Here is a 19,829-nt window from a genome sequence, read left to right on the forward strand (position 1 = left end):
TTGAGGTGCTGTCTAAGAATATGTTATAGATGAGTTGCTTCCAGGTATTCTTTGTGCAAGATCTGAGTTCAGATCCTGCCTCAGACACATACTAGCTATGTGAGCATGGGCAACTCGCTTAACCTCTGTCTGCCTCAGTTTCCTTATATGTAAAATGGGGATAATAATAAACTGTCAGGGTTGTTGCAAGAATAAAATGAGATAATATTTGAAAAGTGCTTTGCAAACCTTCAACCACTATATAAATGCTAGTAATCACCACCATTATTGGTTTCCCTACTGGAAGTTACCCACAGGTCTTTAACTACCCCAAAGTAGAATGAGCTATCATATTCTCCCACACTGGAGGGGATTCCCCCAGCAAAGTCTGGGTGACCAAATGTTGTGTGCATTGTAGTCAGGTATGTGTTGAGCTAGCTGACTTCTGAGGTCTCTGCCAACGCTGAGATTTTGTGATTCTATGAGATCAACTTTTATGAACTTGGCTAAGCCAGTTCCCTGACAGACCATCCATCAACTGCCTGAACTCTGCCACAGTGTCAGAAAAAAATATGAATAGGCTAAGTCATCTTGAAACCATATATGTTTATCAACTAATTCAGCTTGCATTCCTTAGAGCTCTCATCCACTACTTACTCAAACAGCTCTACGATTCCTCCTAATATAGCCACAAATACCTTTATAGATTTTGTTCCAGTTTTTTGGTTGGTAAATCTTAAAAATCTAGACCTTATTTTTTATATGTTATCCTTCCCCTTTTATATGTTATCCTTCCCCCTCCCCTTTATTTCCTTATTTATTGTTGCTCTTTATGAGACTTTTGAAATATTACCCTTTTTTGGATTCAGATGTCCAGAATGGTTAGGACAATTCAGTTTCACCAACAGTGTATCAGTATGCCTATCTTTCCACAGCTCCTCCAACACCAGCTATTCCCATCTTTTATCATCTTTGCCAGGTTGCTATGTGTAAGATGAAACTTTTGAGTCGTTCTCTTTTACCTTTATCTTAATTTACAATTGTTCAACTACTACTTGGAGTTCTAAGATAAGAGTTTCTGGCACTATTGTTCATAAGCCTCCACTGGTGTGCTCCCTATTCACAATCAGCCAATGGATTTAAAAGCCTTTAGCAGGGGCAGCTAGGTGGCGCAGTGGATAGAGCACCAGCCCTGGATTCAGGAGGACCTGAGTTCAGGTCTGGCCTCAGACACTTAACACTTACTAGCTGTGTGACCCTGGGCAAGTCACTTAACCCCAATTGCCCTGCAAAACAAAACAAAACAAAACAAAAAGCCTTTAGCAAAAGTATCCACTAAATTGGTATGGTGAGAAAAGTGGTATGGAATATTCCCTTATAACCCACAAACATGGGGCATACTCTTGGTCCTTGGGAAGAACTTGGAGTACAATGATATTGAAGTACACATTTGGATACCTATGTGGCAAAGGGGCAGTTCATAATTCCTTGTGTTTTATTGCCTGGAAGTCCTTTCTTGAGTCCAGAATTGACATACTGCTCTGGCACAAGGGGTCTTGCCCCTTGAAGCTGTTGCTCTACTCCAGTGACTACACTTCTACATCAACCTGTCCGTGGTGTCCCTTCTGTTCCTGGCTGCAAGTGGTGTTTCCTATTAGTCTACTTTCTCTGATCCTGGCCAGTTATCCTCTTTGTTACTGGTTCAGGTTCTCTGATGTGAGGGTAGGGTAAATTCCTTCTTCCCTCCAATTGCAGTTCCCTCTCAGAAGCTTGGCTCTAACTCTAGAACTGTAATCCTCAACTTCTGAGCTTGGAGTCCTCCCCCACTGGACTGGCTTACTACTCGACTGATAGATTTAGGATTTGTTTCACATACGAGTGTGTGTGTGTGTGTGTGTGTGTGTGTGTGTGTGTGTGTGTGTGTGTGTGTATGCTTAGCCCAAGGGGATCTCAATCCATCATAACAAGTTTTCTTTGTGGCTAATCTGCCTTCATCTAATGACTAAAGCCCTATAATTCTCTCAAATTGGTCAAGGACTTGTTTTCACCCAGTGATGGGGTTTTAGGAACATTACTTAATGTTGAATTTAAACCGTTATGTTTATTGATTGATTGGGATTTCTGTGATTACATTGAGGTGGGGCTGGAACTGCCACCCCCTTATAGAAACATAAACAGAGAAAGATAGAAAGGAAGGAAAACAGGTGTTTCTAGGTGTAGAAGAAGAAAGTTAAGGTATGTGCACATCAGATTAGTTATTTTGGCAGCATGGTACAGCATAGTGGCTAGTGCATTGGACTTGGAGTCGGGAAGGCAGGTTCAAATCCTGCCTCAGATACCCACCAATGAGCCAGTCATTTAATATCCCTGAGCCTCAGTTTCCAATCTGTAAAATGCTGATAACTGCACCTCCCTCAGAGTCGTTCTTGAGGATCAAGTGAGAAAATGGGCTTGGTGAAGCTTAGCTATATCAATGTAAGCATTATACTACTACTACCACCATCACCACCACCACAACAACCACCACCACGACAACCATCATCATCTTGCAGAGTTAGATATTGCTTACATTTGACTTTAAGGTACCCTTATGAAAAGACTCTGGGATTTTCTTTGTTGGAGAATGTGCAGATACATAGGCTGTAACAGAAAAGCACTGAGATTCATGATTTATGCTGCACATAAGAACCTATGCCCTGCATTTATAGTCATTCACTTGCTAGCCAGAGACCCTGCTCAGTCTCTCGGAGCTGTCTCCCCAGAGAGTGACATTTTCTTACAGATGATTGTGCTCAAAGAACTTGGTTCCCTGAACATTGTTATACAGAAAGTTCATAATAGCTGTGTCTCCATGATCATAAAATGGAATAAAGAAGTTCTGGGTTAGAATCCTAACACTTGGGGCTGCTGGGTGGTGCAGTGGATAGAGCACCGGCCCTGGATTCAGGAGTACCTGAATTCAAATCCGGCCTCAGACACTTGACACTTACTAGCTGTGTGACCCTGGGCAAGTCACTTAACCCCCATTTCCCTAAAAAAAAAAAAAAAGAATCCTACCACTTCAGTTTCTACATCTGCAAACTGGGGAGAATGGTATCTATGACCTTACCGGGATTGTTGTGAGACTCAAATCAGTAAGCATTTAGTAAATACTTAACTATGTGCTGGTCACAGTATTAAGTACAAAGTCGGGATACAAAGACAAAAGCAAAAACTTGGTGCCTGCCCGCAGGGAGCTTGCCTACCAGTGGGGGAGACCACATATGCCTGAATCAATACTGAGATCCAAAAGGAAATGGAAGGTCGCATTAGACTCAAGCAGCCTAAGCGTGTAAAAAATACCGTGCAAAGCTCATATTGGTACAAAACTATGAGCTAATCTTATTTTATCAATGGTAAGGGGAAATGTAGTTCATTTCGGTTGTTTTGACATCTAGTCACTCCAGCCTAAATCAGAAGGACTTTTCCCCCTTTCTGTTCCCCTTAAATATTTTATTTTGTCTTCTCCCAGTTGGAAAAGACAACACATGCCCTTGTAATTGTTCCACCCCCTATTGAAAAGAACATTTAATTTGAATTTGAGTGAGAAGGAAAGAGAGGAGCAGGGAGTGATTGGGCCAGCAACAGTATGGAGCTGCCACAGAGATAAATGCCACCTGCCACAGCAGACGCTGGTGAAGTCTCCTTTGCATATTCAGTGATGAATGGAAACCTCTCTTTTTTTTCATCTCTTTCTCCCTTCTCCAGCTAGAGATAAATGGCTCCCCTCAGATCCTCAGATCATATCAGAAGGCCTCTATGCAATAGCTGTTGTGCTCAGCTTTTCCCGGATTGCCTACATCCTGCCCGCCAACGAAAGCTTTGGCCCCTTGCAGATTTCCCTCGGTAGAACTGTGAAGGACATCTTCAAGTTCATGGTCCTCTTCATTATGGTGTTCCTGGCATTTATGATTGGGATGTTCATACTGTATTCCTACTACCTGGGGGCCAAAGTCAACTCTGCTTTTACTACGTAAGTAAGACTTCCATTTTTACTTTATTTTTGATTTATGGAATAAAACAAGCATTTCTATAACTTAGTATAATGAAAAAGATGCACACTGCAAATCTATTATGTAAAGATTTCATTATTAAAAAAATATCAAAAGAAGAACAATCCTGATGGCTTCAGATGGAGCAAAGGAGAAATCTGATCTAGATATTAACAGCAGTGGTAACTGAACACAAACACAAATAGAAATGGATCTTTGAGGACAGTGCATGACCTTAGAAAACCACAAATTCACATTATCTGTGTGGTATGGTATTCTTAATTATTTTGCTCAACGTTTCTCAATTACATTTTAATCCAGTTCTGTACACTCAGGAGTTTTGCTGATACAAGTTTGACACCTCTGCTAGATCTTGTTTGACCAGGAGAAAATACAGAGGGACTACAGCCCTCCAAAGGAACCTGAAATCACACTAGCTGCTTTGGGCTGCCTTATCACACTGTTGGCATATTAAGCATGAGGTTCACTAATACCCCCAGATCTTTTTCAGACAAATTGCTATCTAGCTTTAACTCTCCCATTGAGTATTTATAAAGTGATTTTTTTCAACCCAAATGTAGAACTTCACATTTATTAGGATTAAATTCCATAAGTTCAAAGGGCAGCTAGATGGTGCAGTGGATAGAGCACCGGCCCTGGATTCAGGAGTACCTGAGTTCAAATGCGGCCTCAGACACTTAACACTTACTAGCTGTGTGACCCTGGGCAAGTCACTTAACCCCAATTGCCTCACTAAAAAAAAAAATCCATAAGTTCAAAATTTTTCCAAAAGGAAAAAAAGACTCGGAGTGTCCCCATAAAAACAAATAAAAATGAGAGACAAAGCATATAAAATTGTCTCTAAAATAAGTTCCCTCTTATTTGATTTGACCCACTGCTTTTAGCCTGTCCAAATCTTTATAGATCCAGTTTCATTTTCTGAATTCCTCAGCTGGCAGAGAAATGTGCTCTTGGTTATATACAGTGCTGTAACTCAGCCAGTAAAGCTCTGCTTCGGAGGACTGATCTTTGGGACGGGCATCAGTCTTGTGATATACAACACTTTGTTGGAAGAGGATTTGGCTTAAGGACCTGCTGGCTTTTTGAAAAATAATTTCAAGTCATAACTGGCATTGATTCTGCTCATTTTTTCCATTTCAGTTCAGTTGTTTGTCAGTTGTGTCAGACTCTCTGTGACCCCATTTGGGGTTTTCTTGGGAGAGATACTGAAGTGGTTTGTAATTAATTCCCTTCTCCAGCTCATTTTCCAGATGAGGAAACTAAGGCAAACAGGGCTAAGTGACTTGGCCAGGGTCACACAACTAGTGTCTGGGGTCAGATTTGAACTCAGGTCTTTCTGACTCCAGACCTGGCACTCTAACCACCGTGCCACCTAGCATACTGAACCACGAAAACAACTAAGTTGTCAGGACATATATTCTAGACATTAAGAGGAGAGTTATGCTCTATTCTATGGTCCTGGGAAGTGTGTGAAACATGGGTTCTATCTCTAATATGGTCATTATATCATTAAGACCGTAAATTTTGAGCTAGAAATTACCTTAGAAATCAGCCAGTTGGGGCATCTAAATGTCGCAGTGGATAGAGCACCGGCCCTGGAGTCAGGAGTACCTGAGTTCAAATCCAGCCTCAGATATTTGACACTTACTAACTCTGTGACCCTGGGCAAGTCACTTAACCCCAATTGCCTCACAAAACCAAACCAAAACCAAACCGAAACAAACAAACACAAAAGAAATCATCCAGTCCCTGCGCTCATTTTATAGAGGAGGAAACTGAGGCCGGAAGAGGTAAGGTGATCAGGTTACCCATGTAACAGTAGCAGAGCTGTGCCCTGAACCCAGGGACCTGTCTCCAAGGCCAATACTCTTTCTGCTACACCATGCCTCATACTGTGTGACCTTGGACAGGTCACACAGTATGTGTGATACAATGTCTGTGGACCCCAAGTTTTCTCACCTATTAAACAAGAGGCTGCCCTGTCACCTTGAAAGAGTCTTTAAGCCTCAGTTTCCTATTATCCAAAATTGACAAGCATTTGTTAAGCACCTACTGTATGTACCCACCATACTGGGTCCTGGGAATATAGAAACAAACAAACAAACAAACCCAACTCCTGTCCTCAAGGAGTTTACATTCTATTGAGGAAAACAACAACAACATTAATAAACTAGCATTTCTATAATGATTTAAGTTCTTCAAAGTATTTTGCATCTCATTTAATTCTCACAACAACCCTGTGAGGTAGGTACTATTATTATCTTTATTTTACAGATGAGGAAACTGAGTCTGAGTGGTGATGTGACTTGCCCAGGGTCACAGAGCTAGTGATTGAGGCAGAATTTGAACCCGGCTCTCCTGACTCCAAGTACAGCACTCTGTCTACCATGCTACCTACCTGCCTCATGTACACATATAAGTACATATAAAACAAAGTAAATATAAAGGCAATAGTTGTTGCTTGCTTGCTTGCTTGCCTTAGTTGAAGGATGCACTAGCAGCTAGGTGGAGATCAGGGAAGGCTTCGTGTAAAAGGAGGTACTTGAGCCGGGCTTTGGAGGGAGCATGGGATTCAGAGGTGGAAGGGAGAAGGGAAGGCATTCCAGATGTGGGGGTTAGATGACCTTTTCAGGGGAAAGTCTTAGGTCAGGGAGGGGTAGCAGGGCCAGTTTGGAATGCACAAAGGGGAGTCATGTGTACTAAGCCAGGAGAGGTAAGTTGGGGTCATATGTTGAAAGGCCTTCAGCGCCAACAGAAGGATTTGCATTTGCTCCTAGAGGTAATAGGGAGCTGCTCGTAGCATCCAGAGTAAAGGAATGGTATTGTCCTTCTCATGCTTTAAGAATATCATTTTGTCAGTTATATAAAGTATGGGTTAGAGGGGATAGAATAAATGCAGGGAACCCAATTATGAGGCCATGGCGATAGTCCAGGCAAGAGGTGATGGGTACCTGAACTAGGGTGTCAGTAGACAGAAGGTTGGTGTGGGATATTTCAGATATAGAATCAACAAGACTTCACAACAAAGATCTGGGAGACGTCTGAATAGAGCTGATAATTGAACCCTTGGGAGCTGGAAAGCTTACCGACGGAGAAGAGGAGAGGGTCCAAGACAGAGCTATGAGGCACATCCATGCTTATGGAATGGGACATGGATGTTGTTCTAGAAATGATCCTAGATATGGGGCACGAAGGAGAATAAATGAGGGCAACACAAAGGTTGGAATACAAAGATCCTAGTACCCTTGATCAAATGAGTAATTCGTTCTTGTTTGCATATGTTGAATTTGAGATGCTTATTGAACATCTGATTCAAAATGTCCAACAGGTAGTTGGTAATGGGAGAGAGTTATAACCTTGGGCAAATCACTTTGCCCAAACCACATTCTGGGATGTCAAACTCAAATAGAAATGGGCTACTAATCCCTAAGTAAGGATCCATGTGAGCTCTGTGTTGACAGTTTTAAAATATAATATTCTCTATACTTTATTGTATTTTTATTACTTTGTTAAACATTTCCCAATTATCTTTGAATCTGGTTCTGCCTGTATTTGGGAGTTGTTTCATCTGTGGCTATGACTACGGACAGTTGTTTGCCTTATGAAGAATACTACTTGGTAATCATTCAGTCCCTGTCCATTCATAGGACTGTGTCTCAGGTCAAATGAATATTTGGAAATCCATTCTGTGATGGGAAGAGGGAAAGCAATTTAATTCTCAATTTAATTCAACAAATGTTTGTTTGGCTTAGATCCTAGGGATACCAATCTAGCAAGGCTAGAGTTATAAAACATGGATTTTGGTAAGTCACTTAAAGCAATTCTTGTGCAGATGTGGGATGGGCCACGTGTGAGGGGAAGCACCTTCACAGCAGCTCTGAAGAACACACACCAACCTCCCCCTCCTCAACCTGCTTCTTGGCACACTTAGGACTCATTAATTCTCTTAATTAGGCAATCAAGGGCTAGGTTCCAATATGACCTCATAGTTTCTCTCAGAAACTATCTTAGTAATTAATTAGCTCCAAGTTCCCAGCCCTGTTTATGAAATCAAGACTCCTTTCCCAGCAGCTTTTCCTCTTTTCTCAGTCTCAAGCCCATCTCCTGGGCTTAGACAAACATGAGGATCATTGGCCATATTACTTAGTAATAGATGATGTGCATGTATGTGTTTCAACTGTATATGGGCCATGAGGAAGGTCAAAGCCACACCCCCTCTGCCCACTCCTCTGTAGACACAAGAACCATAGTCCAACCACGATTCCTTTTTGTCTGGATGGCCATTATAGTGTTTTCTCAGGATTTCTTTTCCACAGGTGAAATGTTCAATTCAGTTTGTTCAAAATATCTTTCCAGACTTTCTCAACGATGACAATTAAGTCTCACTGACTCTTTCTCCATAAGAGTGGATTCTCAAAGTCAAGTCAAGCATTTACTAAGCCCTTCCTATATGCCAGGCACTGAGAGAGAATACAGCTATAAGCAGAAGGATCTGAAGAATTACAACTGCATTCCTTTCAGGCACTGAGCAGCTGCTGATAAAAATCAATATTTAAAAATTTTAAATAATTTACCTTTCCAATATTAGTTTTTGTAAATGTGTAACATTTATACTTCTAAAGTGTAGTGGCAGCTAGGTGGCAGAGTAGATAGAGTCCTGGCCCTGGAGTCGAGAAGACCTAAGTTCAAATCCAGCCTCAGACACTTACTAGGTGTGTGACCCTAGGCAAGTCATTTACAGTCTCAACTGTAAAGTAGGGATAATAATATCACCTACCTCCCAGGGTTGTTATAATGATCAAAGGTGATAATATTTGTAAACTACAGTGCCTGGTACATGGTAGGCACTATATAAATGCTACTCATTATTATTATTATTAATTATTATATTAAAGCTTTAAAATTCACTAAGACTTTTGGGACACCCTATGTAATCTCATTTTATCCTCACAGCCATATGTGTTATTATTATTATTTCCATTTACAGATGAGGAGCATTGGAGAGACAGAGACTAAGTGAAAGGTACAAGACTCATGGAATTCAGCTTTATAGAGTTTTCCCTCTGTCCAATGACATTTGAGTTCTAAGAATAGTTCATTGATCTCTGTGATCCTTCTTCTTTTAACAGAGTGGAAGAAAGCTTCAAGACTTTGTTTTGGTCCATATTTGGACTGTCTGAAGTGACATCCGTGGTGCTCAAATACGATCACAAATTCATCGAAAATATCGGCTATGTTCTCTATGGAATATACAATGTCACCATGGTCGTGGTCCTTTTGAATATGCTGATTGCAATGATTAATAGCTCTTACCAGGAAATCGAGGTAAGGTCTTGAGTGTAGTCCTTCTATCTTCTCCAGGACGTTCTAATAATGTGATATTTGTGGCTTTGACCTGAATGTTAGAGATGGGAAGATCATTGATTTGGAGTTTGAAGGGACCTTAGACCAGCCCCTTCATTTTATTTTATTATTATTATTATTTGAAAATAGTATGCTTCAATCTGCATTCTGAATGCAGATCCATAGTTCTTCTGTAAATGGAAATAATAATAATAACACATATGGCTGTGAGGATAAAATGAGATTACATAGGGTGTCCCAAAAGTCTTAGTGAATTTTAAAACTTTAATATAATAATTAATAATAATAATAATAATGAGTAGCATTTATATAGTGAATATTCAGAATATTTTCCACCATAAGTTTTTTGGCATTGTCTTGGATCATTGTATTGCTGAGAAGAGTTAAGTATATCACAATTGATCATCACACAATGCTGTTGAAACCGTGTACAATGTTCTCTTGGTTCTGCTCATTTCACTTTGTATCAATTCATGTAAGTCCGGGTCTTTTTGAAATCTGCCTGCTCATCATTTCTTACAGCACAAGAGCATTCCATTATGTTCATATACCACAGCTTGTTTAGCCATTCCCCAATTGATGGGCATCCCCTCAATCTCCAATTTTCTTTGCCACTGCAAAAAGCAGCTACAAATATTTTTGTACATGTGTGACCTTTTCCCTTTTTTATGATATCTTTGGGTTATAGAACTAGTAATAGTATTTCTGGGTCAAAGGGTATGCACAGTTTTATAGCCTTTTGGACATGGTTCCAAATTGCTCTCCAGAATGGTTGGATCAGTTCACAGCTTCACCAACAGTGCATTAGTGTTCCAATTTTCCCACAACTTCTCCAACATTTATCATTTTCCTTTTTTTGTCATATTAGCCAATTGGATAGGTATGAGGTGGTACCTCAGAGTAGTTTTAATTTCCATTTCTATAATCAGCAGTGATTGAGAACATTTTTTCACATGGCTATAACTTTAATTTCTTCATCTGAAAACTGCCTGCTCATATCCCTTGACCATTTCTCTTTGCAACAAACATTTATTTTATTTTTTCCAGTTATAGGTAAGGGTAGTTTTCAACATTCATTTTCATAAGATTTAGAGTGCCAAATTTTTCTCCCTCCCTCCCTTTCCTCCCCCTTCCACAAGACATCAACCAGGTTATATGTGTACAATCCACAAGTGCTCTTTTTATCACTTCTTTCTATGGAGGTGGATAGTTTGCTTAGTCCCTTGGGATTGTCTTGGATCATTGTATTTCTGAGAGTACTTAAGTTATTCACAATTGCTCATAGAATAATATTGCTGTCACTATTTACAATGTCCTCTCAGTTCTGTTCACTTCACTGTACATCAGTTCATATGGGTCTTTCCAGGTTTTTCTGGTATCATCCTATAGCACAATACCATTCCACTACATTCATATACCACCACAGCTTCTTCAGTCATTTCTCAACTGATGGACATTCCCTTGATTCCCAGTTCTTAGCCACCACAAAGAGTTGCTATAAATATTTTTTTGTACAATTTCCCCCCTTTTCTCTTTTTCATGATTACTATTGTTAACTGTTTCCCTCCATCCTATTCCCTTCCCCATGATATTGACTCTATCTTCTTTCACCCTATCCCTCTTCAAAAGGGATTTGCTTCAGTCTGTCCCCTCCCCAAATCTGCCCTCCCTTCTTTTGCCCCTCTCTCTTTATCCCCTTCCCCTCCTATTTTCCTGCAGGGTTAGAGAGATTATTCCACCCAATTGAGTGTCTATGTTATTCCCTACTTGAGCCAATTCTGATGAGATTGAGATCTTTGAGCCAGTTCTGATGAGTGTTAGGCTCATTTACTGCCCAGATTAAATAGTTTACTCCACCCAGTTGGGTGTGTGTGTTAGTCCCTCCTTGAGGCAGCTCTGATGAGTTTAAGGTCTTAGAGTCTTTTCTGATGAGTGTAAAATTCATTTACTGCCCTGCTCCTCTCCCATCTCTTCTCCCACTCCATAAGCCTTTTCCTGTTTCTTTCATGTAGAATTTCACCTCTGCCCTTCCCCCTCCTCCAGTTCATTCCCCTCACCCCTCAATTTAACCCTAAAGATGTCATCATGGGGCAGCTAGGTGACACAGTGGACAGAGCATCACCCCTGGACCCAGGGGGATACCAGCCAAAACCCAGCCTCAGACACAAGACAGTCACCCACTGCATGACCTCAGGTATGTCCCCCAACTCCAATTTTTTATGGTTCTCTAGGGTCTTATATTTGAAAGTCAAATTTGCCATTCAGTTCAGGTCTTTTCACCATGAATACCTGAAAGTCCTCTTTTTCATTAAAGTCCCATTTTTTCCTCTGATAGGTTATGATGAGTTTTGCTAAATAGGTGATTCTTGGTTGTAATCCCATTTCCTTTGCCCTCTGGAATATCATATTCCATGCCCTCTGGTCCTTTAATGTAGAAGCTGCTAAATCTTATGCTATCCTGACTGGGGCTCCACAGTACTTGAATTCTTTCTTTTTGGCAGCTTGCAATATTTTCCTCTTTACCTGAGAGCTCTGGAATTTGGCTATAATATTCCTATGAGTTTTCCTTTTGGGATCTCTTTCAGGAGGTGATCTGTGGATTCTTTCAATTTCTACTTTACCTTCTGCTTCTAGAATTTCAGGGCAATTTTCCCTGAGAATATCTTGGAAGATGATGTCTAAGCTCTTTCCTTGATCATAGTTTTCAGGTAGATCAATAATTTTCAGATTATCTCTCCTGGACTTGTTTTCCAGGTCAGCAGTTTTTTCCAGAAGACATTTCACGTTGCCTTTTATTTTTTTTTTATTCATTTGGATTTGCTTTATTGTGTCTTGGTTTCTCATAAAGTCACTAGCTTCCATTTGTTCAATCCTAATTCTTAGGCAATTATTTACATCAGAGAGCTTTTGTACCTCCTTTTCCATTTGGGCAATTTGGCTTTTTAAGCTGTTGACTTCTTTCTCATGTCTTTCTTGCATCACCCTCATTTCTCTTTCCATTTTTTCCTCTACCTCTCTAACTTTATCTTCAAAGTCCTTTTTGAGCACCTCTATGGCCTGAGACCAATTCGTATTTTTCTTGGAAGCTTTAGATATAGGGGCCCTGACATTGACATCTTCCTCTAAGGGTGCACCTCAATCTTCCTTGTCACTAAAGAAACTTTCTCTGGTCCTCACCTTTCTCTGTATGTTCATCTTGCCTTTCTTTTACTTAACTTTTAGCTTCTTAAAGTGGAGCACTGTTTCCAGGCTGCAGTATCCCAAGTTTCAGAAAGTCCCAGGTGGTAAGATTTAAGGAAGAGCAGGTTCTTCACTTGCCTGGCCTGTTCCCTGGTCTGTAGATGACCCCAGACCAACTTGCTAATCAACCAGCTTTGTGTGTTGTGGTTGTCAGCTCCAACGAGCCTGTGCCCCTCCTCCACCTGTGCCACTGCTACTCAAGCCTACCTCCTGGTTCCCAGCAAGGGTGAAAAACCCAAGTTCTGCCTTAGCACCAGCATAGACCCCTGTAGTCTTCCCCCTGCCCAGGGCTCAGCCCACTCACCAGACTGTGAGCTTAGTTCCAGACAACACTGGTGCTTCAGCTGATTTAGAGGCTCTGTGAGTCTGCTTCTCTGGTGAGGCCTTCCTGGGACTGGATCTGTGTCAGGGTGACTGTGGAGTTGGGCTCAACTCCTGTATCAGCACAGCAGCTCCCTCCTTCTGACCTTCCAAGCCATTCTTGTTTAGAAGATGATTTCAGCACATTCTTCTGTGGGTTTTGGTGCTCCAGGCATTGTCCTATGGCATTATTTGGATGTTTTTTGGAGCGATTGTGTCATGAGTTTGAGAGCTCACTGCCTTTTTCTGCCATCTTGGATCCGCCCTGGAAGTGCCCCCTTCATTTTAAAAATTAGAAAATTGTAAAGGTGAAATCCACAACCCTTGTTGCCAGGTTAAACAGGAAGTTAAGGGACAGTGCTGTTCTTTTGTTTTGTTTTTGCTGGGCAAAGAGGGTTAAGTGACTTGCCTAGGGTCATACAGCTAGTAAGTGTCAAGTGTCTGAGGCTGGATTTGAACTCAGGTCCTCCTGAATCCAGGGCAGGTGCTTTATCCACTATGCCACCTAGCTGCCCCAAGAGCTGATTTTTTAATGTGATTCCCTACCAGACCAAACTTATACACCTCTCGCCCACTGAAAGAGTGTACTTTAGGTTGAGTCAACTATTGTCCACTTGCAGTGCCCAACCTAGACTGAATGAATGAAAAACATTTCATAAACACTTACTGTGCTAAGCTTTGAGGATACACGTATAAAAGCAAGATAGTCCCTGCCCCCAAGAAGCTTTTATTCTTATGGAGGAGAGAACACAAATATAGGAGTGGAGGCCAGGGAATTGTGCTTTTGTTTGAAAAGTCACAGGGATGGTAAGTGAGGTCTTATGGGAATCAATGGACATTCCATTTCCAGAAGCAATGATAATTTTGTTATAACTACTATTACCAAAGCAAGAGGCAAAAAACATGGGGATGGTACCCATGAGGCATCAGTGTGGCTGGAGATATAGAACTTCTGGATATACATATATTGATACAGCAGCTTAATGGGCTGGCCAAACAACTGTTTCTCAAAAAGTGGAAAATGGGCAGTTTTCAACTACTTAGTTTTTCTTGTATACATTATTGGACTCATTTCTTTTGAATGGTCTCTACCTAATTGTAATGTTTTGAGGCATGATGCATTTAGTACCATATTATCCACAAACAAGAACATCTGGAGAACTCAGTGATTTATGGGGAACCCCTCTTCCATTTGAACCTTTTATAGAGCATCCTCCATGTCATGGCCAGAACCTTGGGCTACTGTCTATGTTTCCATTTTATGTCTTGCCTGAAAGTCGTGAACCAAGTGTTGCAGTGGATAGAGAACCCGCCTTGGAGACAGAAAGACCTGGGTTCAAAACCTCAGACAGATACTGACTGTGCCACCCTGGTCAGGTTGCTTAACCCCTTAAGTGCTTTGGACAACTCTCTAAGACTGTAAATTGTGGAGGAGGTGCTCCCCTGCATCGGTGGAGGGAGTTTCCTCACCTGAGAATTCCCAATGCCAGTGAAATCTCAGCTGCAGTCCATATATTGATATTATTATATTATCCTTTATTAATAGCCACTGAACAGTTATCTCTAGGGTTTTACTTATCAAGGATTTTTTTTTATTACCTTAACATATAATTGAGAGATTCCTTGTTGAGGGATGGCTTTCAGTGATTTTGCTCTACTTAGCCAAATGCATTTTTGTAAAAGAAAGACAATAAACACAGCAGGAACTTGTATTTTCTGTATTTTTAGTCCATTGTGGTTTTGCTGTAGAAGAAAGCCTGCCTGTTGTATTCCTATATTTTTATCAAGCATGTCATCAATACATATCTTATAACTTCACATAAAAATTTAATAGAGATAAAATAGTAAGTGTGGGTCTGTAGTTATTAATGTCTTTTGGAGTTATAATGTAAAGAAAAACTAATAAAGGATTAATAAAATAATAAATCACCTAACTATTTGTATGTGCCAGCATCCATCTCTTAGAAAAGTCCTACTGGCTTCTATTGCTCCAGACCAGGGGTTTGTAACTTTGTTGTGTCATGAACTACTTTGGTAAGCTGAGGAAGCCAACAGAACCCTTCTTAGGATGCTATTTTTAAATAAAATAAAATACTTGGGGATTACAAATTGAATCAATTATATTGAAGTGCATTTGAAGGAAGGAAGGAGGGAAGGAAGGAAAGAAGGAAGGAAGGAAGAACATTTTTTGAAGATTGTCTCCCTATCTCACTCAGGTTGAAATACAATAACTACTTATTGGTCCAATCCCACTTTGATCAGCCAGAAAGCTTTGACCCATGGCCATCCCCCCATGCTCCCCCATATTGGTCCCAATTTAGTGCAGACATCTGCTCCCTAATTGGCTTATACCCTACTGGAACTCAGAAGTCCAGAAGTCAAGCAATCCACTAGCTTCAGCCTCCCCTCCCCCCCCAGTCAGGAGGGATTATTACCATCACGAACCACCATGCCAAGTGGGAACCAATTATATTGAAATATAGTTAGGAGAATAAGTTCACAGGCCCCAAGGTTAAGAGCTTCTGCTCTAGAGTATTTAGTTTAAAATATAAGCTGGTATCTTTTTTTTTCCTTTGTGATACAGGATGACAGTGATGTTGAGTGGAAGTTTGCTCGCTCAAAACTTTGGTTATCTTACTTTGATGATGGGAAAACATTACCCCCACCCTTCAGTCTGGTGCCCAGTCCCAAATCCTTTATTTATCTCATCATGCGGATTGTCAATTTTTCCAAGTGCAAGAGGAGAAGACTACAGAAGGATATAGAAATGGGAATGGGTAACTCCAAGTCCAGGGTAGGTACTGAAAACTTCTCCAGGCCTAAAATAAATGTGTTTGTCTCCCCATCATTGTCCTTTGTTATTTGTAGACTATTTTCTACTTGTGAAGTTGAAAGGCGTTGGAAGTCTTCATGGATATTCATAGAATAAGTCATATTTTGGTATCATCCTAGGGCTTTTAGAGATAACTTACATGCCTTTAGTTAAAGCTTCACCTAGCCCATTGGAGGCAAAAATAAAATGTCCACAGAAGTAGATAATATAAATGTTTCTTTATTATTGTATTCCATGTCTCTACCATTAATAGAAAGTTTAAAAGTTTTAAGCTAAATTCTTTAGGCTATAATTTAAATCCATTTTTCCTCATTTTATTTGGAGTAGGAACATGTGACTATTTCCCATCATCCACTATATATTCTTGAAAAGCATTAGTCATTTCCCCAACTTAAAAAAAAAAATCCACAAGCAATCTCTTCTCAAGGCTAAATAATCTGAATTTCTTTAGGAACAATTAAAGCAATGAATACAGATACAGAAGAACTCAAATCAGCCTCACCAAGTTTTCTTGCATCTAGTTTCAGTCATTATTCGAAGGGCTAGAGTTATCCCAATGTCCCCAGTCCCCCATTGGGGATCAAAATGGAATGGCTAAGATTGATGAAATAACCATTATGACAACTTATTATTTAAAAAAAAAACTTGTCAGAGAGGTGTGATTAATTTTGTAGGTTGGGGGATGGACTCAGGACTCTAGAGAAAGGAAGTGTACATACACACACACACACACACACACACACACACACACACACACCACTATCTGGGCTTTAAAAAATGGTTATGTTTTGAGAGAGATAATTATTTCTCTCTTGTATTTAATAACTAGCTGTTGTATTGAAACAATGGTTTATCCCCTTTTCTACTTCCTCATCCAGAAATCAACCAGTGTAGCAAATCTTGGGCAAAGACTTATTCGAGCTAAGATCCAATCAAAGATAGTAAAAGAAATTCCAAGTTTAGGTGAATGGGTGGATTCCTGTTTGTTGTATTTTCTCCCACAGGTCTGGGCAATGTGGATTCTCCCTTTTGTCAAGCAGGTGGTCATATGGAAATTGATAAGTCTCTTTGACCAAGACCTGGATGATGCAAGTCACATACCCCAAGACCCTCATTAGAATGAACCCACATTCATTCATTTTATCCTTAATTGTTAACCGATTAGAACCCATCACCGCCCTTAGGAACACCCATCCTTCCAAGGGCATATAAGCATTGAGTGAGTTCCATGAGGGGTCTTTGACATTCAAGAGTGCCACTGATCTCTTTTATTAATAAAATGTAATCATTTATTAATAAAATGATTAATTTCCCATAAATTATCTCTCTTGAACTTTTTAAACATCGCAGTTGAGAGAAAAAGGAATGGGACCACTGGTTGGAGTGGATGGGACCATGACAACTGACAGCAGAACTGCTCTGATCTTATCTTATTTCTGTTTCGTCTAGGAAGGAGAGAATGATGTGAACCCAGCCATAGCAAACAAAAATGACTAGCAGGGAGTTGCTGGATAAGACAAATTAGGCAGTAATAAGAGGACACTTACCTGGCCTCTGGGAATTCAAGTCAACTAGCCCAGATGAGCTACATCAGGCAAAGGGAAAATAGGACACAGGACCATAGGAACGGGGAAGATTGCATGTCGTCCTGATTTTCAAAAAAGCAGAGGACGAAGTCTGCAAACTCCAGCCAATGAGCTTGATTTTGGTTCCATGGGGAATTACAGAACACATCATTAAAGAGATGGTTAGTGACCCTCTGGAAAAGTTAGCAGTGACTCCAGAGACTCAGCCCATTCCCATCTAGAACAGTCAGACCAGACTAACCTTATTTCCTTTTTTAACAAGATTACTACATTGGCTGATGAGGGGAATGCCAAAAGATAGTTTACCTAGATTTTAGCAAAGCAATCAATAAGTTATATCATACTGGGGTTTTGTTTTGTTTGGCAATGAGGGTTAAGTGACTTGCCCAGGGTCACACTATTAGTAAGTGTCAAGTATCTGAGACTGGATTTGAACTCAGGTCCTCCTGAATCCAGGTCCAGGGCTTTGTCCACTGTGCCACCTAGCTGCCCCCTATCATGCTGTTTTTAAAGCAAAGATGGAGAGATGTGGAGTAGAGAATAATGCAGTTAGATGGATTTGATACTGGAGGGCTAGGTTCAAAGAGTAGTCTTTAATGGCTCAGTCAGGTTGGCCAGAAGTCTCCGGTGGATTACCCCAGGGATCTATGCTGGCCCCTGTGGAGTTTAACTATTTTTTCCAATGACTCGGATGAAGGGATAGATGGTATGCTCATCAACTCTGCAAATGATACAAAATTGGGAAAGGTAGCTAACAAATTGAATGATGGGCAAGAGTCACAAAGATCCAAAAGGTGTATAGCATTGGGCTGATCCCAAAGGTGTGCTAGTAAATATTTAACAGTCGGCTCTCCCAAAAGCATGACACACTTTTAAGTTTAATCTGTATTTTTAACATTTTCTTCATTATTTTCTTAAATCTAGAAATCAACAAAACAATAAATCAAATCCTGATTTGTATCATTTGCTAATTACTAAGGTATAAATGCTCACACTGAAAACTTAACAATTAGTTCACACATCTCTGATTAAATCTAATAAAATTAAATTCAGTGGGGATAAATATAAAGTCTTCAAAATATTTAAATGTAAAGTTCAAAAAAGCCAAAACCCCAAGTACAGGCCAACATAAGAATATAAGGAAAATTAGACAGCATTTTTAAAGAAAAATATGAGCTGGGGGCAGCTAGGTGGCACAGTGGATAGAGCACCGGCTCTAGATTTAGGAGGACCCAAATTCAAATCTGGCCTCAGACACTTGACACCTACTAGCTGTGTGACCCTGGGCAAGTCACTTAATCCTCATTGCCCCACACAAAAAAAAATTAATAAAAAAGAAAAATATGAGCTTCAGTGGACTGTGATTTCCATCTGAGTCAACCAGAAACAGCAATAACTGATATTTATGTAGGGTTTAAAAACTTGCACCACATTTTGCCCATATGATCTCATTTGATCCTGACAACAACCCCGTGAAGCAGGGTTACAGATGGTCAAACTGAGGTTTTTGTTGTTGTTCAGTCATTTCCGACTCTCCGTGACCCCATTTAGGATTTTCTTGGCAGAGATACTGAAGTGGTTTGCCATTTCCTTCTCCAGCTCATTTTATAGAGGAGGAGCTGAGGCAGACAGGATGAAGTGACTTGCCCAGGGTCACACAGCTAGTAAGTGTCTGAGGTCAGATTTGAACTCAGGTCTTTTTGATTCCAGGGCCAGCACACTATTCACTAGGCCACCTAGCTACTTATACCACCTAATCCAATCTTGGGCTACTTTAAAAGAGACATGACTTCCAGAAATTAGGAGGCAATAGTTCTACTCTCTGTCATGGACAGACATCTGAAATGCTGTGTTTAGTTTCAGGTGCCACAGTTTAACAAGGATATTTATAAATGAAGAGAGTGTCCTATGGAGGTGGGGGTGGGACTGGTAATCAGAATGGTAAAGTCTAAGTGATTTGTCCAAGGCCAAAAGGTATTAAGAGGCAGAATTTGAACCAAGGTCCTTTGATTCCAATACTGGTGTTTATTCTATCATGATGCTTCCTCCCAACACAGTGCTACACCTCCCAGTAGAGTATAATTTCCTTGAGGACCAGGACTCACATTTTTATACTTGTATCCCCAGGGCCTAGCACACAGTAGGTATTTCCTAATTGCTTATCACTTGACTAATTAGGCTCATAGTTGAGAAAATAGCCTTTACCTGAGGGCTCTTAAAAGACCATCAGATAGTGGTTTCCCCACAAAGGGTGGGAACCAGACTATCAAAACAAAGAATTCACAGTCTCACTTTTCCAGAGAGGAGAGAGGAGGTGGAAAGAATCTGATCAGCCTTGATTATTACTAATGCAGTGCCTGGTCATCCATCTTTGAGCTATAGTGTGTACAACAGGCATTTTTCATCCACTTAGTT

The 19,829-nt window shown here is 40.4% G+C and overlaps 1 protein-coding gene across 7 annotated transcripts in view; it reads left to right on the forward strand.

Moving 5' to 3' along the window:
- TRPC3 (transient receptor potential cation channel subfamily C member 3) overlaps positions 1-19,829 on the forward strand; it is a 110,730-nt gene that overhangs the window by 82,884 nt on the left and 8,017 nt on the right. For 6 of the 7 annotated variants that reach the window (XM_043972725.1, XM_043972720.1, XM_043972722.1 and 3 more), the window contains 3 exons: positions 3,727-3,991; positions 9,161-9,356; positions 15,580-15,789. In XM_043972725.1, coding sequence (XP_043828660.1) covers positions 3,727-3,991; positions 9,161-9,356; positions 15,580-15,789 — 671 coding nt within the window. Of the gene's footprint in view, positions 1-3,726; positions 3,992-9,160; positions 9,357-15,579; positions 15,790-16,832; positions 17,049-19,829 lie in introns of those variants that run through there. The other variant, XM_043972724.1, reaches the window with a different exon arrangement.

This window comes from Dromiciops gliroides, chromosome 6 (genome assembly GCF_019393635.1).
Source record: "Dromiciops gliroides isolate mDroGli1 chromosome 6, mDroGli1.pri, whole genome shotgun sequence".
NCBI classification, from domain to species: Eukaryota; Metazoa; Chordata; class Mammalia; order Microbiotheria; family Microbiotheriidae; genus Dromiciops; species Dromiciops gliroides.